General features: G+C 38.5%; 3 protein-coding genes across 5 annotated transcripts in view; 1 reads left to right on the top strand and 2 right to left on the bottom strand.

Moving 5' to 3' along the window:
* The window catches only part of LOC128890725 (plexin-A4), a 411,446-nt gene extending 400,256 nt beyond the window's left edge, over positions 1-11,190 (bottom strand). Inside the window, exons 1-2 of the mRNA XM_054149496.1 lie at positions 10,647-11,190; positions 8,448-9,359 (exon numbers count right to left, since the gene is read on the bottom strand). The gene's annotated coding sequence lies outside the window, so the exon portion shown is untranslated. The remainder of the gene's footprint in view (positions 1-8,447; positions 9,360-10,646) is intronic.
* LOC128890726 (dynamin-binding protein-like) overlaps positions 1-23,710 on the top strand; it is an 83,769-nt gene extending 60,059 nt beyond the window's left edge. The window contains exons 1-10 of one of the 3 annotated variants that reach the window (XM_054149501.1): positions 18,863-18,926; positions 19,022-19,071; positions 19,167-19,199; positions 19,279-19,397; positions 19,483-20,915; positions 20,991-21,140; positions 21,269-21,889; positions 21,967-22,149; positions 22,231-22,827; positions 22,900-23,710. In XM_054149501.1, coding sequence (XP_054005476.1) covers positions 19,725-20,915; positions 20,991-21,140; positions 21,269-21,889; positions 21,967-22,149; positions 22,231-22,827; positions 22,900-23,085 — 2,928 coding nt within the window. In that variant the 5' untranslated portion in view covers positions 18,863-18,926; positions 19,022-19,071; positions 19,167-19,199; positions 19,279-19,397; positions 19,483-19,724 and the 3' untranslated portion in view covers positions 23,086-23,710. Of the gene's footprint in view, positions 1-18,789; positions 18,927-19,021; positions 19,200-19,278; positions 19,398-19,478; positions 20,916-20,990; positions 21,141-21,268; positions 21,890-21,966; positions 22,150-22,230; positions 22,828-22,899 lie in introns of those variants that run through there. The other 2 variants (XM_054149499.1, XM_054149500.1) reach the window with 2 other exon arrangements.
* LOC128890730 (putative GTP-binding protein 6) lies at positions 16,304-18,126 on the bottom strand. The gene is made up of 2 exons (XM_054149509.1): positions 17,098-18,126; positions 16,304-17,021 (listed from the first exon to the last, which is right to left on the bottom strand). The coding sequence occupies exons 1-2, from the start codon at positions 18,124-18,126 to the stop codon at positions 16,590-16,592; spliced, it is 1,461 nt and encodes a 486-aa protein (XP_054005484.1). The 3' UTR covers positions 16,304-16,589.
* Positions 23,711-25,647: the final 1,937 nt, after the last annotated feature.

Here is a 25,647-nt window from a genome sequence, read left to right as displayed (position 1 = left end):
GACATTCTATATTTTTTAAACAAATTCGAAACCAACAAAATGATGACTTAAACTCCCCCTAATTATACGTGGAGAACAACATATTTTAATTTCATTAAAATTTAGCCCGCGACGACATATACATATATTAATTGTAAGAATGCTTGTTGCGCTGGTTCGTTCCGTTTACGAATAAACTAAATGAAATCCACTAAACCTAATAGACTTTTGATACAGTTTCGAAGCTCCTCGAAACAGGCTACTTCAAATACGCATCCACATCAACGGATTTCTGAGATCAAAGAGAAAAAAAAAGTAACGGTAGCTTCTGTTCCACGATTCGGGAAAATAAAATTATTCCTAGTTATGGGTATAACGAAGGCAAACAATTCCCCGTATTCCAATAAATATTACGTAAGAACACGTCGGTCGAGCGCATCTTCTCGTCAAACAAACCTCGATCCTGTGCTGCGAGAATCGCCCCAGAACCCCGGCGAAGCCCCAAGAAACAATTTACGAGTGGGACCCTTTGCGCAAATACACCGAGTAATCCCACCAGCCCTCGTGTTATTTCAGGTACCCTCTGACCCCAAATGACCATGGCCATATTTTTTCTCGATCGATCGGATTAACGCGAGCGGTATTTCAAAAGGATTTTCGCAGCCCACCGTTCGCTTCTTCTTCCCGTGGCCCGGGAGAACCCTTGCGAGCTACTCAGATCGAGTTATGGCAAAACTGTGACCCCGTTAGGTTGAATTTGAAAAAAAACTGACCTGTAGAGTCTTCCAGGGACGACCGAGAGTCGTTTTTACCTGTGTTTTTTATTGGAAGACGATCTTTGAGGACTACCGTTGTAATTTGAATTTTAGTTTCGTATGTCAGGGAAGAAATGATATGTATAAATCGAGGATATACCCATTTTAGGTGGCACTTTTTGTTTTTATCAACGGATAGACTGACTCGAGGTAATGTAGAATTGGACTTCAGTAGTCAATTGGCTGTTGTAATTTATTTTATTTACTATATATTCTATTAGATAATTATCTAGATTTTCACTTGTACTATATTCTGCTGTCGATAACGTAGAATATTGTTTACTGTATTGTACAATATGTGAATTCATTAGATTCTAATTTGTTTCATCAATTCTCTCTTTAAATTCTGTAAACCTCGTTCTTTACCACATAGGCTACTCTTTTCATCACGAACAAAAAACGCACGAACTTTTAGCTCACCCTAATATTATTGTCTTTATAACTTCCACAGTCAAATTAGCAGGGGGGTACGCCACTTTCCTTTCTCCCTTCCTTACAGAAAAATCTGAAAAGCTCAGGTCTGCAACGGACCCAGATTCCAGACGTGTTAATCATCCAACCGACTACAGCTCATTTTTAGACAACATTTTTCACCTGAGAAATAATTTTTTTTTTTTTTTTTTTTATTTTTCGTCTCACGGGGATCTCCCTTAATCTCTCCAGGGTTAACGACGTCCGCAACGCAGCGCACATTTCCGATGCAACCGTAGGCACAGAAAAGAACGTAAAAAGGACGAGCCTACGCGCCGACCTCGTTCTCCTCCGCTATCCTTCCTCATATTCTCCAGCGAAATTGCCCAGGGTAGCCGACGGAAGGCCGAACTATAGACTTTTTGAGGTTAACCGCATCGCAGTACGGCTTTTAATGGTCAAAGCCACGAAAGCTGCTCGTATTTTAAGCCCCGCTCATCGCGATCCCAGGTAAATTCTTTCATCGTCGATTAACTTCAAAAACGGAACACCGACGCAACCGCTAACGAACCGCCGCGTAATTAATGAATTTCTTTTAGAACCGCGAGAACACCACCCTCTATCCCTTCCGCCCTTCGTCGTCAAACGAGGGCTCTACGCGTTTCCTGAAACGATTCGCGAGGGAACGGGAACGAGACGAATGATAAGAATTTTCGCGCAGCGAGTCGCGGATATTTTATAATTACTGACACGCTGTATGATAAGGGGTATATGACAGGTAAGCGAAATATTGAAGGATTCGTATGTACCTTTTATTGAAAAAATGTTAGATGTAAGTGATTAGGGTATAAAACTAGGGGGAAAAGAAATATAGAAGGTCACAAATTTAGGTCAGAAAATTATTGGCACAGTGAGTGCAAGGAACATGTGATCTATATCTGTATATATGTATAAGAAAGCTGAAATTTTGCACAGAGGTTTCCTTTGTAATGTATACAAGGAATAAGAAAGGATATTTGGAAATTTAACACCTAAGGGAATAAAAAGGGGGCCATTCCGGCCACAGGATTCACGAAGGAATACGCGGTCGATGCGAACGACATAAAATAAATAATGTTCCGGGTGGGTGAAACCGCGGGGCACAGCTAGTCTTGAACGTCATCAACAGGGAATGATTCTTTGCTTGAAAACGAATCGAAAATGAAGAATGATATTTTTTCATAGGAAGCTTCGTTTTCGTAAAAATAAATCGAAAGGTTTGGCTAACCATGTCTGGCCACGACTGGCCAGTTCTACTACTTCTGGCATTGTCTACTGTACCATACCTCTTCTATGCGAACTGCAATTTTTTAAATGACTACAACTAATCAAAATGGACACTAACATTGCAGAAGCAACATAAACGAGTTGAAAAATAAAATAACACTGCAAAGGGTATGCAGAAATGATATAATATAGAAGAAGATTATTTAAACCACATAATAGAATCAATGTACAAGGAGACTTTAGGTTACCCCCTATCAAAATGATCAACTTTTCAAAGTAATTTTACTTTATTCGAACTAATTTTAACTAAATTCCATAAGTTCATAGTTTCAATATTACATTTCTTAAATGAAAAACATAGAAAAATCTTTTATTATTTCCTCCAGCTTCCACAGTCTGCTACTCCCTACGTACACCTAGTAATAATTCTACATACGTATATACAGTCAGTGTAATAAGTATTCGTACAGGAACCAATTCAAAATAAAACTTCTTTAGGAGAAAAACTAATTAACCAACATTTCTACATATTTTTAGAGTAGATTTTCCGTAAATTAAAGTCTGTTACTTTTAACGTGACCCTCTTATTTCTTTTCTTATTAGTATTTATTTTAAATTGGTTGCTGTACGAATACTTTTTACACCGACTGTATCTTTTAAACAAATTCGAAACCAGTCGAGTGACAACTTACACCCACCTAGTTCCGCATAAACCACAACATACCCTAATTTCATCAAAATCCATGACCTGGACCAACCCGAAAACGATCGATTTATCCTGGAACACCCTATATACATATATACTATGTATATACTAATACTAACAAGTTCTTCATAATACTAACATACTATCATTTATGTACCACACGGAAAATCACGAAATAACAATTTATGCCAACAATTTCGCTACCTAAATAACCCACGAAATTGTTTTTCCGTTTCCCGCTTTCGCGGAAATAAATAACAGTATTTCATTCTGCCAAAGCTTTCGTAAGTTCGTGGTCCGCGAAGCATATTTTCGAAATAAAAGGCACAGGTGAATCCTTCATCGTTTCCGTTATCTCTCGCGATCCCCTGTTATTCCCCGTGCGTGCTAATAATTCTGCGACTCGGTGTGTACGTCTGTATTTTTTTTTTTTTTTTTTTTTGTTTCGAGCGATCGCGAGATACATATCCATTGAAAACGGTCGTGGCTGAAGTATTGATCAGAAGTCGACGATATTCGAGCGTTGTATCATCGGTAATTGAATTTCGGCGTTGCGCGCTGTCAATCAATTATATTCGGAAGCGAACATAAAAAAAAGAGAGAGAGAGAGAGAAAAAAAAATAAAGGAAGAGAAGAATATATATACACAGTGACGCAGTATACGCTAAATATATAATCTGACGAGCGCGGTCGCGCAAACAGTGCCCGCCTATTTGTCGTCATTCATTTCGAAAGTAATTGCACCGTCGACAGTATAATAAAAAAAAAAAAAGACAAAAAATGAATTCTCGCAGGGTCGTGTCCGATGCGACGCTGGATTTTGTTTGAACGGGAAAACCGTGAACAAAAAATCGTCTGCTCCGAAGAGTTTTTGTATGAAAAATTCGAACGAAGCGTTTTGGATGAACCGACCCCGAGTAATCAGGATTCCCTCCCCTCCTGGGGAGGGAACTGCGCCTCGCGAATATCCAGGAATGTAAATAATTTCAAAACGAGCGACTACTGCGCGGACACCGGGTAATTTAACCCCTTCGGACCCCGTGCACGTCACGTTGTACGTAAATAAAATTCGTTGGATTTGGAAATTGGGATATTTTACTTCCACTGGTAATTGGCAAGGAACCTTGGCATATGTCTCGTCGATTCTTGAAATTGTTTATGGATGTTATAAAACACAGAAAAATAAAATTTAATGTTAACCCTACAGTGCGCATTGATGCACATACGCACATAGTTTTCTTCGATATTTTTATTACGCAACAGCATAAACAACAACTTATGCGCTGTTCCTAACAGAAATAAGACGTCTACGTCTATAAAGTAAAAAGCCACATCACCATTGAAGAATAATTATTTTCGCGCCAAATCTGACGGTTGCCATCAGAATTTTTGCGGTAGCGTGTTATTTGTGTTTGCACAGATTTGAAAAATTGCGCGCTGTGGGGTTAGGTTTAAATTGAAAATTTCGAGGTTTTATATTACAGTAAATAATGATCGTGTATGATGGGTCATAAGGCAAATACAGGGTGTCCCAAAAATGTTGGAGGTCCTTGGAAAGGGTGGTTCAGGGGGTGATTTGAAACAACTTTTTCCTTAGCGAAATTGTTGTTCGAGGCTTCGTTGAGGAGATATTAACGGAAAACACTGACCAATCAGAGCGCGCGTATACTGTTGGAGCGGCCGCGATAGCGATGGCTACGCGCTAGGTAGCCGCTCTCGTACGCGAACACGTGACTCGACGTGCATCGAAGGGTATTGACGCGGCCGCTCAGCGCGTAGCCTTCGCTACCGCGGCTGCTCCAACGGTATCCGCGCGCTCTGATTGGTCGGGTTTTTTTTATTAATATCTACTTAACGAAGCTCCATCCGACATTTTTGCAAAGGAAAAAGTTGTTTCAAATCACCTCTCGAACCACCCCTTTCAAGGACCTCCAACATTTTTGGGACACCCTGTATATATCCGCCACAGCGGATTATCTTATTATGGATAGAAGTATACAAGTTTCTATTTTAAAAAATTGAGTGGTTTGTTAAATCTTCCCTGCCACTTCAACAAAATTATATACAGCGAGTAACTTTAATATTCGGACACTATGACATTTTTACTTTAAAAGGCAGGCATCGTGCAAGAACATTTACTGTACAATTGTCCAAAAGTTTTACAACCACCACCTCAATCACCTGACCTCAATCCTATCGAAAATGTGTGGAATGAACTAGAGCGACGTATCAGGACAACAACAATATCTTCAAAAGAAATGTTGAAACACTGGTGAAAAGAAGAATGGTACAAAATAACTATTGAATATTTAAAAAAAATCTTTAGCAATATGCCACAACGTTTAAAAGAAGTGATACAACAGAATGGCTACCCAACAAGATATCAAAACACATATTACTATAAAAATTAGCCCAAAATAAATAGTTTCTAAAAGTGTCCGAATATTAAAGTAACGCGAAAATCAGACAATGTTTTGTTTAAATCGTGTTATTTAACAACTACAGTAAGTTGTGTAAATAAAACTTATACTATTGTTTACTAAACATATACGTTAATACAATACATGATTATGTTTTTTGCTTGTTTTGTTAGAAACGAAGTTATGATGCGATAATGTAAAAATCTCATAGTGTCCGAATATTAAAGTTACTCGCTGTATATTAGGTGTACAGATTAATTCTGTACCTTTCTAAACTAATCTTGCCATTTATTTATAAAGAAAGCCCATACAACTTGTATTTCTACTTGCATTTGGATTGATTCCCCTAAACATTTAGTTTGAGGTGGCCTTTTGTTATAAATTGCTACTTTTAAAAGAAACCTTTGCCTACTTAAAGAAAAGAATCGAAAAGAATACCCGAAATTCGACGGTCCAGAATAATCCCTCGGCTCCAAGTGTTCACGCCCCATAAAATCGCGATGCCGGTGGCAAACCATGCGCGACTAACTGCAACGTATAATTCCGTCAATAACAATACGCGACCGTGCCCAGGCGTCGCTGAGGCTAATCACGGGGGGGGGGGGGGGGGGAAGAAAAAAAAACAATCGAGACGTCGTCGCTAGCGTAACAAGTAAAAGTAACTCGCGACGAAAGAACGAAGACGTAATTAACAGGATCAACGACCTCTCGAGTCCTTGCCTCGCTACTTCGAGACGTCGAGGTCGAGAACGAGTCACGGATCCGCGAAAACGCGCGCGCCGCGATGAAATTGAAGTCCTGTCGCGTTTCGACGCCCGAAACTTTTCTCTCTCCTTGGCCAGGAACAAAAATTCCGCAAAGTCCTGCGAACCGTCGCGCTTGGTAATACACGCCGCGGATGAACGGAAACAAAGAGCCCCCCGGGGGGGATATAGACAAAACACTTAACAGAAGAACCATTCTACTCGAGGCTCGTTTGTTTCTTACTCGGGCTAGCGAACGTGGCTTGTTATCAACCGTACAATGAATCCCGACGCGACGTTCTACGTTATCACAATGTTAACTCGACCTCTGGGAACAAAAAATACTGCCCGCTCGTTCCCCGACATCCTCGTATTTACTTTTCTGGCCGTGGAACCGCGACCAAGTATCGCTGTCGATCGAAATCTGAGGACCTAGGTTATCTGCATCGATGATTGCCAATCAAAAATAGCCCGTGAACCAAATTGTATTCGATATTTGTAAATGTCCTACGACAGGACCACTGGTTCCCGTATATATTTATTATATCGATACAAATAATGAATCCGTATCAGAGAGACTAGGGGATTACGTAAGGTAACCATCGAAATGGTGTCTTATATTATTTTCAAGACTTTTATGTATTAATTTTTGCAAGTAATTTGAATTGATTCACCTAAACATTTTCAGTTTGAGGTGATACCTTAACCCTCTACACTCCAAATGATGTTAGACAACGGAACAAATTCTAGAAAAGGACCATTGATAAATACTAATAATGATGTACATGTATGTGTATTTTTGAAAGGAATTTTAATCCACATAAATTTGTATCTATGCCCTGGTATAAGCAACTGCGAGCCAGTTGTTGCAATCGAATTATTTTTAGACTATTATATTGCAATCACAATAGATACTGATAATAGAATCGAATCAGAGATCAACAGTGTACACAATAGATACGTGACCTCGGAGTCAGATAAGCGATTATGTGAGATTTTCAAATGAGGTCACTAACTTGCGTTGGTGAGGAAATGTCGATGCTGTTTTGGAGCACTTTTGGTATAAAAAATATTATCGAGTGATATTATTGTATTCTACCGTTAAGAATACTTCAGAATCTTCGATCAGTGGAGTTTTATCGTGGATACCACTTCGAGAAAGCGATAACGCTTTGATAATACAAGGGATAGCGATAAGGAATGTGACGCGAGTCTAGGCCAGTCAGGAAGGTTTTGAAACAAAACAGGAAAACTGGATCAGCCGATGTGAAACGAAGAGGAAAATGACGAAGAAAAGTAAAATTCGCGATGAACCAGTTTTAATGAGAAATAGTCAAATAAACCCTGGGGAAACTAGTTTCGATGCATAGCAAGATTCAGTGAAGGCTGAGTTCACAATTTGCGACACAACGGTGTATGTGAAAAGGCTTCGCAGAAGAAACAGTTTCGATAAATTCTAGAATTCGTACTTCCAGCATCGTTAAATCGAACAATAACCCAAATCCACGAATCGAGCAAAGAACATAATCACCCTTGCTACCTAATCTACAGTTATCATTTCGGTATCAAAATAGGAGCCATTCAACAGTTCGATACGCATTCTTAAAAACAAAAATTGTAGCAAGTATGATTGTAACAGGGCCATTCCACACAAAGGACACTTTTTGGGGTACGGTTCTGGAGTGAAACGGACATTTTTCAACATTTTTAAAAATCCTTCGACATACCTTCAAATATCACTAAAGACTACAACGTATCGAAAATTCATCAAAATCTAAGACGTTACTCCAACAAAATTCCTGTAGAGTATGTCTAACAACTATTCCATTTTATTTCATAACGTTAAATGGCAGAGGACGACTCAACGTGAGTCAAATTTTCATTTAATTAAAACGACTATTCGAAACCGATCAAAATGAATGTGCTCCAAAGAAAAATTGATATCGAGAAAGTTGCTAACACACATTTTCTTTTACAATTTCCCGCGTTTCGTTTCAGTTTGCAAATATAATGGTTCGCAGCGGGCGCAACCGGAAAGTCAAAGTGAACGAGAGTCCGAAGGACACGAATCCGCGCGAAAGAAAAGAATCCATGGAATGTGACTCACCTAACCGGCCACGTTGTAATGCCGACGAGAAATTGGCTTGGCGGCGATGAAGTCACAGTTTCGGGCGACGGGGTCAGGGGGTAGGGGGGGCAAAATAAGTCACACACGCCCCCCCAATGTCGCTTTGGACCCCCCGTCCTCGATGGTACTCCTTCGCAACGTGCTCCGTTCAGAGCACGCACTCAATCGCCACGCACCCACTCACAGTCGCCGCTAATTCTCTATCCTCCTTTATCACTCTTCTTTGCGTCTCGATCCTCTTGCTCTCGATTATTTCCCTCTCACTCAACTACTTCCTCCACGACGTCTTCTTCTTAGCGAGCTTTACCGCTCGTTTCGCTCTCCTCCCGACGGTTTAATCGATAGACACTCGCGAGAGTCTGTTAATCGGTTACACCGAGAGCGAACACTGGTCATCAGGGGTCGAAGAAACGCGCAACGAACAACGATAACATCGTTCGTGACCCTCCCGCGATTGGATACGTTCTCCCCCCACTCTCGGTTCGCGTAACACCGGTTGTCACTCTATCCTTTGCACACCGCGAACGAACGCGAGCCAACGACGTTTGTAAACCCTTTTCCACGCGTCGTCCTATCCGTTCTATCTATCTCTATCTACCTATCTAACCTATCTATCCATCTATCTATCTATCTCGTTCCCTCTTGCGTCCACGGTTATACTCTCAGACGCGCAGAATCATCGTGCGCGCCTGTTCGATTCCGTCGTATGTACAGGGCTCTCGCGTCTTCCAGCAGTTTTTACGTTAACGCGAAAGTGTTTCTAACGTCGTCGTGACACTACGAATGATCCTTCTCTCTCGGTGCGTTACGAAGTGGAAGCAGGCCCGTCGATCCGGAAGTGAGAGATGTCTGCTGAGTTCCGGCACGAGGACGGTCTATCGTTGTACGTACCTAAAAACCATTTACGATCGATCAGAGGCTTCCACGACACACCAAACCAACGATCGACGAGTTGTAAACCAAATAAGGGATGGAAAGAGAGAGAGATTGGCCCTAACGTTCCTCGAAAACTACCGGAGAGCCAGTATGGCGCCGTTCTTCGCTCGTCCTTTTCACTAACCCCTTTCACTCTTTCACGTACACACGCAACTGCACACGCTCTTTCCACCTCTTTCATTCCTTCCATCCGTCCGTTCCTTTCCCTTTCCCCCAGCTCTTCTTCGCGTTCTCTCTTTCTACGTTAACCGTTCGCGCATCTGCGCCTCGTTTCTCACTCTCGTCGAGCCTCCCTTCCTCCCACCTCGCGGAGTTCGAGATAACCACGCGCATACGTTCGACACTCGACTGTCACTCCGCGCGCACGAGACTCTCGATTTACTCGAAATGAGATACCGTCAAGATTACGGACACGATCCCGAATTCCACTACCTTGACGTTACTTCCGGTGGCATTCGAACCGACAAATACACACCGAATTCGAACGAATATCATTGGCAGATGCGCTACCGAGCAAAACATTCGGTACCTCGATCCTGTTCTACACGGTTCCATAACAGGTGCATAAAAAAGGAGTAGGAACACGCCACGGAACGACACACGATACCCTTCGAAAGAATGGTCAGAGGAGAGACAAAGACGGACGGATAAGAAAACGTGACCATCGCGACACAAAGCACACCACTGGTCATCCCTTTGCTCAACGCGCGCTCACCGCATTTCTTTTTCTTCCCCGTATTATTTCCTTTCGCGCAGCCGTCCCTTCGATGGCCAAAACACGTCGAGGTACACACTCGCGAGAAAAGTCCACCGAAGGAGCCACAGCCCATAAACAGCACCACCGTTCCGTCGTGTCAGGGCGCTCCGGTTCGTCGCCACTGCCGGCGTGTATACCCGGTGGTTCTTCACCGCCTCGGCGCTAAAATGGCGATCGAAGTGACAGCTCTCGCCTCCTCGCCGGGTTCGTTCGAGCAGCCGCTCTTTCGACGCGTAGTATTTACCACGCATCGACTCTACTTTCTCTCTTTCTCTTTCATCCTCTCTATTCTTTAGTTTCCATTCGCCTGGATCTCTCTCCGTTCGCTCTTTCCAACCTTCTATCCTCGCTCACGCTCTCCCTCTCTGTCACGCACACATACACACGACACACACTCTCGTAACACGCGGCACAAGAGGATAAGAAGCCGTCTCGTTCGCTTCGGGATGAAATAGGACACGGTGCTGGACCGATTCGATGCGTACCACGCGAAACTGATGATTACACGTAGACGCACAGACACCGAGGAGAAGCTTTTCCGATGGCGGCTCGAAATCTCAGTCCCGGACGACGCCTACACCACCACCACGTACCACCTTAATAGTTGTGCTTGCCCGGACTCACGGGACTCGACTGGGCTCCGCCAGGCCACGATATCCCCGCCGCACTTGCGCCAACCGGCTATTGCTCCTACCCTTCGCGAGGATATACTAACCGTTCCTCGTTCTTACGCCCACCCCCCAGCGCAGTTCTATTACCCGTGCAGACTAACTGAACCCCTGCGGAGCTCCCACGCCCGCGAAACAGCCAATGCCTGAGCCCCTTGCCAGGACCGTCCAACCATTTACACGGGGCGTCGAGCCGGCGAACACGTTTCACGTTTGTATAACAATTGTTACGTTTTAAAATGTGTACGGAAAGAAACCTCTCGAGTTATATTAATTATCATTATACACGATAAAGAAAGTATATATTATCTTACGATAAGGATCGATCGCCGAAATTTTATTGGTGTAGAGTAGCTAACCTATAAGGTATGTGTCTCTCTTGTTAATACTATCGAGTGTAGACATTAATTCTGTGTGTTTATATTCAATCGTTTATAACTCTGGTTTAAATAGATATACGTACTCATTCTAATTGTAAGTCTTCAACCTGATCTTTATTCCAATGCATCTATGCACATTTATACATATCTCTACATATAACATTCGGTACTCCGAACCTGTCTCAACCTGATAGACACTACACGCAGCGGAATATTTTGCTTATTGTTACTCTTCTACAATTATTATGACTATTTGTTATACTTGTAACTTGCAGTAAGCAACATTTTATGACTAGTGGACTTTGTATCAGGGGAGAAAAATGATAGACTGAAGACACTCGCAAACCGGTGGCCCTGCGCCTCGCGTATACGGGCCTAGCTCTCGCCCCCGTTGACTCGTGTTGTGACTGGCTAAACGAACGAAATACTCTAATGGTCTACGTTCGTCTGTTTCCACTTGTCGTTTCCTCGAACCGACAAAACGAATGATAATTGCATACTATTTCAATTTCGATTGGTTTGAGTTTGAATGATCGTAAGAGACGCGGAAGATTTAATTGGTAGGGTGACTACATTGGAGTGTCATTTGAATTGTTATTTTTCTAGCAAATTAAAAACATTTCTAGGGAGTATCGTTTTATATTTATTGGAAAAACAATGGAGGGGAATATTTATCGCCCAAAAATAGATTGAAGGGTAAATGAGCAATTTTTGGAAACTGTGCTTCGGAAACAAATAATCATATAAAATTCAAAATGGGCGTCGCGATCTATTAATGTTCAAACTTTGAATAAATTAACGCGTTAATTATAGAGAACGCCTCTTTTAATTACAGAATAACAAAACGGTCTCTTTGAGAAAGTCATAAAACTCTTGAAAAAAAAATCAATAGTTTCTATCGATGAAAACTGTATTTGTTCCAAAATAATATTTTTTTTCCATTTAAATTCCCAATTCAACTATACATCAAGCTCCTCTAATTGATTTTACTTTGAACCACATGCCGCAATATCATAACAACGTTGAAAGCACATGCGGTAAATGTCGTTATCATACTAATTTCGACAATTTATCAATTTAGGTGATGATTCAAATAAGTCGACCTTGCCCCACATGCAGAGTGGATCTATTAGGTTATCCCAAAAGTTTCTTTCGCTTTATTAATAAGTAATACATGCACAATAGTGTTTATGTTTTATGTTACATTATTGAATTTATGTTATGCTCCGTTACTGTTACAAGATGAATATCTATGAAATTAGATTGTCTATTTATATAAACACGACCACATAAAATAATTGAGTACAACTCGCGAAAGAAACTTTCGAGACAACCTAATACCATTAAACTACTCAAATTATAAATTCCCACATAGTCCTAAGTACTCATCTATACATTTTTTAATTTATTTGCTATCCAATACTGTGGATGACACTATTACCTAGTAACAAAAACTATGCCAAATATACACAAGGCTCTACACGTGTCTCCTTTTAGTACTGTTTCTGTAAAATGTAATTCATACAAAAAATATCAAAGTTAACCATATAGACAATAAATTACCACAAGGATGGCACTTGTCTTCCGTAAAATAATTGATAAATAAAAAAGGTCCGTCTCACTAATTATCCTTGAACCCTTATAAGGTCTTCCTACGATCCACCACTATATACGTAAATCTACGTAGGTTTATCCGTAATAACAATAAGATGTTCGAAAAGAGTAACAACGACCATATAAATACTCATCTCTGTACCCGAGACCCTCGACGAGTCAAGGAAACGACAGAGTCAGGAAACGAAACCAAACGATAAGGAGAAGGATAGCCGATAGGAGTGGAAAGGGATTCGCGTTGATCGTTTGACGAAGGTATTCGAGAGTATGGGATTCTCCTACGCGGAGCTGGCCATTCAAATTTTTCTGTGCCGCTTTGAAGTTACCGACTTCCCTGCTCAGCTCATATCCGTCCCCGCGAACATCGGTCACGTCATATAAAGGGCCCACCTTTGCGTTGATTTCTCGTCGCGGGAGACCATTCAACGGCTATCGCGGCGCAATTAATCCGAGGAAGTCTGATCCTTAGAATGTCCTGTCGACGAGCGGAAACATATGCCCCACCGTACCAGCCTCGTGTGAAATGCATAATTAATCATCGTACGATAATACCCGACGATTTAATGTTGGCGTAACGTTGCGAACTTATCGCCACTTACTTTTCGTGTTACTTGTAACGACACGACGTTCCCAAGATAATAAACCAGCAAATAGATGATACTTGGCGAGCGAGATGCGGGGGATCTAGGTTGATTGGGGGGTTGAGGTTTATCGTTTGGAGATGATCGTTTCTTTTCTGAAATGATTTATAAGAAGCATGCGTTGTTATTGGGAATATTGCAGTAGGTAGTTATTTGGCTAGGAATGAACGAAATGACGACAAAATTTCAACACTCAAACTTAGTAAATTGGGAGAATTATGCTAGAAATATAAGAAATCAGAGCTATATAAATGAAGAAAGTAATCTGTGAGGGTATCAATCTACCTTAGTTCAAAATTCCCCTTTTCCTTGGATGAAGGGAAGACCCTGCAGACCCTTTCTTAGTATAACTACTGATCATAAAAAAACGAACGAAATTATGTCCAACGGCAAAGTTGCTATTGAACGATAGACATGTTTTTCGTTATTTATGCGCATAGCCGTGTTTAATTCGATTCGGGGACCACCGACGGTCAGAGATCAAAGTGGCTACGGTCCTCGTCGATTTCGGGATGTCCAATCGGGACGCAAAATATCAAGCCGTGCGAACCGTAATTGAATCTGTAACAGCAACCAAATCAACGCGACGGCCAATCATTACATTATACGAGTCACTCGGCGGCGATCGACATTCGTTAGTCAATCGTTCGTGTAATTGTTGGGTCGTAGTTCCCGGTTAAGCTGCAAGCTTTGTAGTTGGAAGCACCAGATAAACGCACGTCGCTAACAGGCCTGGGATGCAAGATGTAATGGCACGTTGGAACGAAAGAAATACGACCCTTGTTCGTTACACGACACAAAAAACTGACAAAATCTCCCCAAGATGTCTGATTTTCTAATTTGAATAACTAAACTGAAACTTTTCTTTCATGCAGCACGATTTACTCAATTTTTTTTTCTTGAAACACGTTTAGTACTCCAAAAAATTGACTAGAATTATATATAATTCTATTATAATTCAACTTTTATTGATGTCTTCGACGCATTTCTTGAAGCCACCGAGCACCGCAAAGGTATTCTTCATACGGTGCTGCGCGTGAAAGCATACAGATGCCACTATACAATCGATTTTCTAAATATAGAAATGACAAAACGTTGTACAATAATCAAGAAGACAATATGCCAAACTTGAAGACGAACCAACTCAAACTTTCCCTTCAAAAAAATTCTCCAAAATGAATATATATCATGTTTTGATAACTACTACTAGGAAAATAGTATGTATTCGTGACCTTACGTATCCCGACATTCACTCGAGTTCTATAGAAAAGGTCAGCTGACCTCGAAGCGACCTTGACACCTTCACTCCCCACTTCCTTTCTCTAATTCTAACGGCCACACCAGCCTCGTAGACCTTCCTACTCGTGGAGTTTAAATTCCATGTATTTCCAGGGAGATACAATCTTTAATATATAGAAAAGTGAAAGAAAAACCTCTAGTTCAATGCATAGAAACAAAGGCGAGCGCAACTTGCGAGAACAACGAGGAAAAAGTGCAGACAATCGTACATCTAATACGTGGACGCGCGAAGATTACAGAGATTAGAGTCGTCCCACAGGTTGGGAGCGGCGAGAATGTAAAGTTGTTGCTTTGTTGTCTCGGTAAACAGTAGGAAAGCGGTGGAAATTAGTCGTTCGGCTAGGGGCAGTGCCAGGAGTGGCACCGCGATAATTAGGTTTCACTTGGTTCGCTTTAATAATCCAGACAACACGCAAAGTGCATTGCCGGGATCCTTCCATCCGTGAAAGCATAGGGAAGAGGAGAGAGCGTCTGGTGTGCGTGGACCAACATTAACGTTACCTAACGCGGCTTGGCCGACTGGGTGGATGACAAATTTTGCAAGGACAGCCGGAATTATTAATGCCTTTTCCGCGGTGAGGCCGAGACGAGGCACGAAATTAGCTAGCCCGAAAGCGGTACACGGTGCGCTACAAGCAAATTCCAATCGAGATAATGAAAATTAACGACGTTAAAGCGACGTCACGCTCGTAATTAATTATCGTGGGCCGTTTGCTCGTTGTCGATCGGCTCTTGGCACGCCGGACCCTTCCCATAGGGAGGGCCATAATCGTGATATCAATCCTTCATTAATTCCTCACCGAAGGACGCCACGTCGAAACTCTTCTACACGACGCCGCGATTAATTCCTCAAGACGCTTTATATATATCTATATATGCATGAACCAGCGGGTCTATGAATTATACATCACGTCGCCGGCACCCTCGCCGCGAAGTTTCTTGCGGCGGATGATCGTTCTTGCGCTCACCAAGAGAGAGAGAGAGAGAGAGGGAGGGAGAGAGAGAAAGAGAGAGAGATAAGACAAATAAACTCCGCTCTTAATAAACGCCCAAAGGTAACCGCCGTCGTACTCACATTCGGAAAAGAACAATCCAGGGACCGACAGATCGATTGTTCATTAAATTCCAGAGGTTGATTTAGCGGCTGCCACACGCGCGTACGTAATTGCCCCGATTTTCTGCTACCGCCTTTCTCAACAATCGAGGCTCGTATATCAAACCGCATTTGGCCAGACCGAGCCGAGTGTAACGAACTTCCTTATCTCGTTTACCCTTCGTCGGATTTTCGTATCTCTCTTTTTCAACGTGCCATCCACTGTGCTTGAATTCTACTCTCCCGATAATGCGAAACCGCATCCTCCGCGGCCCACGCATCACGTCACAGACCGATTTATACTGGAATGCGCAGCACTATGGAGCATGGACACTTGCATACAACATCCTTCAAACTTTTATCTTTACATGTTTTCAATAAGTTCTGAGAGAAACTTATATAGAATATTTTCAATCAATTTCAATGTATTTGAATAAAACTAAGAAATATATAACGATACCTATACTCATTTTTATTAAAAAAAATACAAATAATAGTAGTAGTAGTAGTAGTAGTAGTCGTAGTATGGATGGTAAACTTCTTTTTACGTAAACATTACATTCGTTCGATACTTGTAAAAGTACATTCCACTAACGTATACCTCGGTTAAAGTTTCCGATAGTCCTACATCTGGTACTCCGAAGTGACGACTGTAAGAGAACACGTGCGTAACACGTGTTCGGAGCGACTCGTAAAATTAAAAATCTCTTAAAAATATACTGAAGGAAATCTTTTATTGTTTGGATAACTTCTTCAATCTATGAAATGCACCATGTGACATAATTACATCCATTACTAGATACTGTGGATTTTCAGGGTCGGTCTCGACAGATGTAACTGTTGCTTCCTTGTAAAACCATGATACGATATTGCTACCGGCTTCTAGTCTAACACGTTTTGATATTAGATTAGCAGCAGATATAATTTCTTTTTCTATTTTTAATCGTAATAGATCGATGCCGGTTAATGCAGTGGCAGAGACAACAAATGTATCTTCTGGTATTTCCACTCTCTCATTTGTATCCTTTCCAATAACATCACATTTATTGGCAACGTTAATTACTAATTTATTTTCACCTATCATAGGTTTTATTGTTTCCTGAATGTGTTGAACTTGTGCTTTGACATCAGGGTGACTTATGTCAAACACATGAATTATAATATCCTACAAAAGGTTAAGGAAATTAAGTTATAGCATTTAAATATTTTTAAATAATTGTCAAGTAAAACAGTTAACATACTGCATTTATAGCATCTTCTAAAGTTACTTTAAATGGTTCTATTAAAGTGTCTGGTACATCTTGAATAAACCCAATAGTATCGACATATAATACTTTTAAAGTATTGAAAAGAAATCCTTGATGAACTGTTGTGTCTAAAGTAGCGAATAATTTATTTTCCGGTTGCATTGATGCGTCTCCTGTTAATGCTTTTATCAAACATGTTTTTCCAGCATTTGTATAACCAACTACAGCAATACTTGGAAAGCCATATTTTTCTCTTTGATTTTTTATCAGTTTTCTATGTTCTCTTAACTTCTGAAGGGTATTTCGTATCCTTTTTTCTCTTCTTTCAAGCATTAATTTACATCTTTCAGTTATATTTATCCGTCCACCATGATTAGTAGTTAACTCCATCATTTTCTTCTTTATATATGGTATTTCAGCTAGAGCCACTTGCAATTTTGCTTCTGGAGTCTTTGCGTGTTCACGAAAAATATGGATAACTATAGAATAGCGATCATAAACTGGTACCCAAAAGGCTGCCTGTAATTCAGCCATTTGTACAAACTTCAGTAAATTTGTACTAACAAACATTGCTGTGGCATTTACACGGTGAATATCCCTTTTCAAAGTTTCAAGAGTTCCAGAACCAACTAATTGTTTCTTCTTCAAACTTAGCAGAGGTACAAGTCTTGTCTCGGCTATAGACCAATTGGGTAACGTTTTAATAAGTGCTACTGCCTCCTCCAATTGTAATGTAGGTGTAGTGTTTGTTTTCTTGTCACGACCCCACTTTATATATGGCTGTATAATAAACACTTTATGTCCACCACTAGCTATCCCTAAATATTCTTGCGACATATTCTTGTAAATATCTTTCTCTTCTTCATCTTCTCCATATCCTTCTAATTCTACATTAGAATCATGTTGAAATCGATGAACAAACTTTAATACAGCACATTCTCTTTTTCTAAATATTGGGTTTATTCTATTATAATATCGAGACTTATTTTGTACAACATAAATAAATTTCTTCAAGCACTGCATCTTTAAATAGATTATTTAGTCTTATTTTTGGATGTAAATCAAAATTATAGATCGTCCATGTAAAAATTATTCTCTATGTGATTTCATAACCTTAAGGTTATTAATCGCGTAGTAATTTAAATGTAACTTTCACAAGAAAATATTGCGAACTAACAAAGTTTATTACATTTCTATCGATACATTCTTATATAAACATGGGATACATTATTACTGATATAAAAATATCAAACTCCCAAATTAGATCTTTAACCTCAAATGAGAAGCTGCACTTGTATCGCGTATTAAACGAAAACGTTGATGTTATATACAAAAATTTGTTATATCGTGATAGTTAATATTCGCTGGGACAACAATTAGAAACTTCACTTGACGTTGCAGTCGTAATTAAATAAATTTATTTGTAGAAAAGTGAGCGATTACAAAAGGTAAACACGACGAACACTATTCGTCTTGATAGACAGTAATCTACGAGAAATATTATGTAATAATTCTAGTCGTTTCTATATTACATATTTCAGACAATTTCACTAATTCAGTATGTTATGATAATATAATTAGTAATTCCTAATTACACATAGAGCAGTATAGAGGTTCTTGCCACGTGACTAGTCAGCTTCACAAAACTGACAAGGTGTCAGTCAGTCTTCACAAAACTGCGAATTGCGACTTCCCGAAATTAAACGTTAAATTTAATTTGATCGCGTAAAAAAATGGAACCGGGACAATTGACGAAAGTTTTATCCGATTTTCTCACAACTGTCGACGGTGAATTAAGTTTACAGAAAGGAGAATACTTTGTGGTAATCTTACACATATATGCTATGTAAACATTTTCGTATAACCTCATTTCGAATAAATACAAAATTATGCTATATTCGTTATACAATTGGAACAGGTGTACAGTGTCATAGATAAACACTGGTGTTACGGAGAATCTCGTGGCAGGTCAGGAAAATTTCCTTCGAGTCATTTACACAAAGTAGAAATCCCTCGACTACATGATTCGGAAACTTTGTTTGTTTCAATTGCTGCTTTTCCAGGGCAGCAGGATGGAGATTTATCTTTTAATCAAGGTAATTAGTTCCATTGTCTATAAACTAAAATCTATTTTTAGTTAGGACATTTATTTCATCTTGTATTTTATGGAAATAGGTGAAATTATTATTGGAGTACAGGATGTTGGATCTGGATGGTATTTAGGACAAATAGATTCCAAGAAGGGTATTTTTCCTTTGACTCATGCATGGCAACTTGATTCTAAATTATTAAAGGTATGCTTTGTATGCAATGGTTAGTCTGGAGGTAAAAGAATTTATTTGAAATCAGAAGTAATAAATCTTGTATTGCTTTAGAAAGCTTTTGAAAAAAAGACTATTAAAAGAAGGGCTAGAATAAAAACTAATCTAAAAGCACAACTCGAAGGTGAACTTGATTTGGTAGAAGGAGAGATAGTTACAGTCACAGAAATTCTTAATGATGGTTGGTGTCATGGAGTATCAGAAAGTGGGAAAGAAGGAATATTCCCAGAAGGATTTGTGTCTTATATAGATGATACAGATGACAATATAGATACAGCTTCTGCTGTAGGAAATAGCTCCATGTCTTCACCAGCTACTTACAATGAAACGATATATATAAATGTTAATGAAACAACTGTTCAATCTTCTACTGAAGAACCAGCACCAGATTATTATGACTTATTCCCTCAATATAAATCAATTACATCAGATCCAATGGTAGATACTATAAAAAATAGTAATTTTGTAAAACCATATGATGTTAAACCATATGCTATAACTTTATATCCATTCAGTGGTCAGTTTCCAAATGAACTTAGTTTTGGAGAGAAGGAAATAGTACATCTCATTAAACATATAGATTCAGAATGGATGGAAGGTACAATAGACAATCGGAAAGGCATCTTTCCTATATCTTATGTTAATATTATAGTAGACTGCAATGAAAACAACAGTGAGCAAAACATGTTTAATCAAGATGTAGGTATCACAGAATATGATGAATTGATGCCCGGAACACAAGCAAAAGTGGAATACACCTTTAGAGCTCAAATGGATGGAGATTTGAATGTTATTGAGGGTGATATAGTTACGGTAATCGATATGGTAAATTCAGATTGGGTTAATGTTGAAGATAAGTCTGGTAAAATTGGTTTATGTCCGAGAGGATACCTAAGTTCTTTACATGTAGAATCACTGGATGTTATGCAAAGCATGTTGGAAGATTTCGTTGTAATACGGCACGAGGAAGCGAGTTCTATAAGGACTGAAGAACAAAAGTCAAAAAGGCTTTCAGAACCACATAGACCCGCACCCCCCGTGCCAGCTCCGGGTAGAATTCCATTGCAGAAAGATGTAACAGAAAATACAGAAACTTCTGAAAATGTTAATCAACAAATCGATGTTGCTGGCAACAATAACATAGATGTTAAGCAAAAAAGAGCAGATCAAAGACAAAATGTTATATCAGAATTAGTCCTTACAGAAAAGGAGTATGTTCGCGATTTAAAATTAACTTATGAAACATTTAACTTGTATAATCCAAGCTCACTCGAATCTCTGGGAATAGATGTAGCTATCTTATTTGGTAATATTTTTGATGTTATTCAAGTTGCCGACGAATTGCTAGATATGATATTGAAAGCAATGAAAGGATGCGACGAAGAATTACAAACGATTGGTCCCTGCTTCATAAAGATGTCTGAAAAATTAAAAAATGTTTATGTGAAATATTGCGGAAATCACGAAGCTGCTTTAGCTTTACTAAAGAAGGTTATATATTGTACATATGTTTTTCTTATGGATTTTATATTTTGTGTGTTCTATGTATATATTTTATAATTTCAGTATGAAAGTAATGAAGAAATAATGAAAGTATTTAACAAAGGTATTGAAACATTACGGTATCAAGTAGCTTGCTTTGATATGAGTTCTGTCCTTATAAAACCAGTACAAAGAATATTGAAGTATCCTCTTATTTTATATGAATTGGTAAAGGTCAGTATTATGCAGACCTTTTACGTGTAACATTCCAATGAATCAATAAATACTTGTATACTCAAATGTTTACGTATAAATAATCAGTATATTGTAAACTTCTTTGAAATCATGTAGCCGTTTTTTAGTGTACCGAAGACAACCATCCTGATAAGTCTGTAGTCGAGGAAGCATGGAGGACTATGACGGCAGTTGCTAGTCACATTAACGAGTACAAGCGTCGGAAAGATTTGGTGACCAAGTACTTGGACAATGACAATACATTAATAAGCAAAATGTCTAAACTTAATATGCATTCCGTAGCAAAAATGTCTATGCGGTTAAGTACACGATTGTCGGCTAGTTTAGGATTAACAAACGTTGCCGTCGATTCAGAATTTGAAGAACTTGAAAAAGAGTTTCGATCTGTGGAAAAATGTACTTTACAATTAGCTAAAGACGTTGACCAGTGTCTTACATATTTAAGCGACGAAGCTATTTCTGGAGAAGTAATATCGGATTTCTTGATTCAATACTACCAAGGGACACCAAATGTTGAAGCAAGGAGACTTAGAGATATACGATCTACGATTTGGTCACAATTCATCCAAGAACTAAAAGGATGTTTAAAGGACAGAGTCAGTGCACCAATAAATTTTTTAGCGATGTTATTAGAAGGACCTGCAATGTTAATAACAAAAAGACATGACAAATTACTTGACTATGATGCGGCTATTTCTAAGAGTGAGAAGTATAAAGAATCAAAAATTGTAAGTGTTATATTGTACTATTTTTTTTTAAAAGTATATGAGTTCTAAAACATTTCAATTTTCTAACATTTGTACAGGTACAGGATGAATTGGCAACCGCAAAAAGTAATTACGAAGCATTAACGCAACAACTGTTAGAAGAATTGCCAATTTTGGTTAATGCAGCAACGAATGTATTAGTTAATTGTATCAGTGCTTTTGCTCAAGCTCGGAAACTTTTATGCGGAAAAATTACCAAACACTATTTAACCCTTTGCGAGGTATTTTGCATGGAGTAATGACTAATATTTGCAAGCGTTTGAAAAGAAAATAACTAAATAGTATATGACTTATATTTCTAGACTTCAACTCAACTATCATCTCAAGATATTTTAGAATCATTTCTAGTTAATCATAGCTTATTGTGGAATCAGATAACGCGCTTTGCATTTGCTGGATCAAATCCAAGAATAGAAGAAGCTGAGTCCACATGGTGTCCACAAAGTGAAAAACAAAGAAACACGTTGAGAAATAAATATACTAGCGATAAGTTATATATAGTTACAGAAAGTGTAGTGAGCACCTCATCTTTGGATATGGGTGCAGCACGTGGAACCCTGGTTGCAGTAATAAAGAAACAAGATCCTATGGGTGATGCGAGTAGGTGGTTTGTAGATAATGGTGTCGCGCAAGGATTTTTACCATCAAAGGTATTACAACTTCAACAAGTACCGCAAATCCCATTATCTAATGAAATTATCACCGCAAACAAATTGTATAATACACCCACACCCGATCTAATTTGCATGGATTCTCCTGTAAAAGAAAAAGAAACTCAGTCGCATTTGCAAGAGTTACTTGAACTCAGTGTCACTGAGAAAGTAAAAAAGGAAACCCATTGTTATGGCAACATTGAGCAAATTCCTAGAGTTCAACAATATCAAAATCTAAATTATGAGGTAGACAATATCGTTTATTATAAAGTTATCGTCAAAAGATGCTTCATAGTTTTAAATTGCAATTTTTTTCAGTTTTATTACGCGGAATATGATTTCTCTGTAAATACTCCCGGAACATTGGCCATAGTTAAAGGGCAGGCTTTAAGGTTAGTTAGACCACACGATGAAAAAGGCAACGATGAGTGGTGGCTCATGGAAGATCGTTATGGTAATAAAGGTTATGTACCTAAAAATTATTTACGCGAACCGTCTGGCTAAAACAATAAAATCAGAAACGGAACTTTATATTGGCGCATTAGCCTCTTCGTCTATTATATTCCTAATGTTATTGTTTCAATCTATTATATTGGTAATGTTGGTACCTCAATCTATTATATTGCTATCATTAGTGCCTTCATTCATACAATCTTGTATTATAATGAATTTGTCTAATCAATATTCCAAATATTTATTAGCATTGAATATTAGTTAGTAGAATTATTTGAAATTAAAATATTTTATCAATTGTAATTTTTCCTAAACATATTACAATGTCTCCCGCTTACAGTACTTATGCTTACATGCTTCAGACTTAAACATATTTCCTAATTATTTATTTATATGTGAGTACATTGGATGTAATTAAAATATGTATTATATAACTTCGTCTACTAAAGAGATATATTACTTCTGTGATAATACAAATATGTTTCACTGTGAATGTATTTGCAATTTTGTTATAATTTAAATATATTGTTACTATTTAAATATATTTTTTAATTGGTGAATAATATCTCAATACAATCTACATGGTATTTTTTAAATTTATATACATAAATGTATCTGCAAAGATACATGTGACATTTATATAAATTAGAAAACTGTATAAAAGTCCAAATAAAGATATATACAAATAATCTCCAGATATAAACAAATAATTGTTTATACAATTATTATAATATTAAATATTAAAAATTGGCTTGATCCTCAATTCATTCAACTACCACTTAAAAATTAGAATGAAATGAGTAATCTCTAGTATAAAATATAAAATAAAAGTAGTAGAAACTAGCGTATGGGAGTCGTTTTAACTGTTACCAGTATGCATAAGATAAAAAACACAATAATACTTATTAACGCAAGCACAAATCACATCATCCACGGTAGAGTTCAAATGTTTAACTGCGATTCCCTACAATTGAACGGGTACGACAGAAGTTATTTTTACTTTATTTGAATGCGTCATTATCGTTGGTATGATTTTTCAAGAAATCGAAAGAGTGTACAAAGATGATGCATACTTCGATGAATAACTTCTAACTCTTCTAAAAGAATTACTTGTCGATGAATTACTTCTTTAACTTTTTAAAAAGAAGATGAAGATGCTGCTTGTCGAACGTCCTTTTCTATTAAGCTATAAATTGAATATCCTTATGGAAAACTTTTTATATTGATTAGTTGTGCCCAGTTATGTCTTACAAAGGAACATATCCAATTGTCACACGCATTGCTATCGAATGATTATCAAGGATTTCAGTTTTAACTACAAGTTATATTGTTAGAAATATCAGCTTTACTCGATCGTTTGTTAACTTTTTGCAGATGAATAAAAGACATTGGTACTCGTGGAAGATAGTATAGATCATTAGCAACATTCAAGAACCAATGTTGATACGATTTCGATTGAAATTAAATAGTTATAAACATTTTTCGGCGATTAGTAGGTGAAAAATTTTGATTTCGCGCCAATTTTATGTGTCGCCATCTAGCGGTTGGATCTGTAACGGTAAATCTGTGCGAAAGAGAAAGATATACGGTGCGAGACGGATAGAGAGCACCGACGTTGAAACGACAATGCGCATGCGCACGGTACACTCATTTGTTTATCGATTGTTTATCGACTATTTACAAATAATTCATGAACGTTTGCATACTCAAATTAAAGCTTAGGCTTCTAGGAATCTTCCCCTATAAATTGATTAAATCGTTATGCACTATTTAAATTGTTATAAACAATTTAAGACAACCGTAGTTCCAAAGTACTACGGTCAAAAGTACGGTTGTCTTTAATTGTTTATAACAATTTAAATAGTGCATAACGATTTAATCAATTTACAGGGGAAGATTCCTAGAAGCCTAAGCTTTAATTTGAGTATGCAAACGTTCGTGAATTATTTGTAAATAGTCGATAAACAATCGATAAATAAATGAGTGTACCGTGCGCATGCGCACTGTCGTTTCAGTGTCGGTGCTCTCTATCCGTCTCGCACCGTATATCTTTCTCTTTCGCACAGATTTACCGTTACAGATCCAACCGCTAGATGGCGACACATAAAATCAGCGCGAAATCAAAATTTTTCGCCTACTAATCGCCGAAAAATGTTTATAACTATTTAATTTCAATCGAAATCGTATCAACATTGGTTCTTGAATGTTGCTAATGATCCATACTATCTAACAAAAATCCGGTCCGGCTGGCATCACTGCTTCCACGTTCAAAAATCGCTCGCATCATGATTATTATACATCATGATATATTATACAGGGTGTCCCAAAAGTCGGGGAGGAGCCGGAAATGGGGGGTAGCTGAGACGATTCTGAACAACAATTTCCTTTGCAAAAATGTCGGATGGGGCTTCGTTTTTGAATTATTAACGAAAAACACTGACCAATCACAGCGTCATAGGCGTAAGCGAGGAGACTCGAGCCAGCGAACTAGCGGGCCGGTAAAACAGCATGCGTTAATACCAGTGTGAGGTTGTAGCACATGAAACGTCTGATTTATAATGAAAACTTTAAGCAAATATAACTTTTTCTTTATATTAAACGTTACTGATCAAG

The sequence above is a fragment of the Hylaeus anthracinus genome, unplaced genomic scaffold, assembly GCF_026225885.1.
Source record: "Hylaeus anthracinus isolate JK02 unplaced genomic scaffold, UHH_iyHylAnth1.0_haploid 12001, whole genome shotgun sequence".
In the NCBI taxonomy this organism is placed as follows: domain Eukaryota; kingdom Metazoa; phylum Arthropoda; class Insecta; order Hymenoptera; family Colletidae; genus Hylaeus; species Hylaeus anthracinus.
This window is presented reverse-complemented; position numbering and strand designations above follow the sequence as displayed.

What these genes read in the sequence shown, in the direction of transcription:
- LOC128890730 (XM_054149509.1), bottom strand. Translation starts at nt 18,126, where the DNA reads ATGCAGTGCTTGAAGAAATTTATTTATGTTGTACAAAATAAGTCTCGA. An exon ending in TAGAAGATGCTATAAATGCA is followed by an intron (nt 17,022 to 17,097) that starts GTATGTTAACTG and finishes AACCTTTTGTAG; the next exon opens with GATATTATAATTCATGTGTT.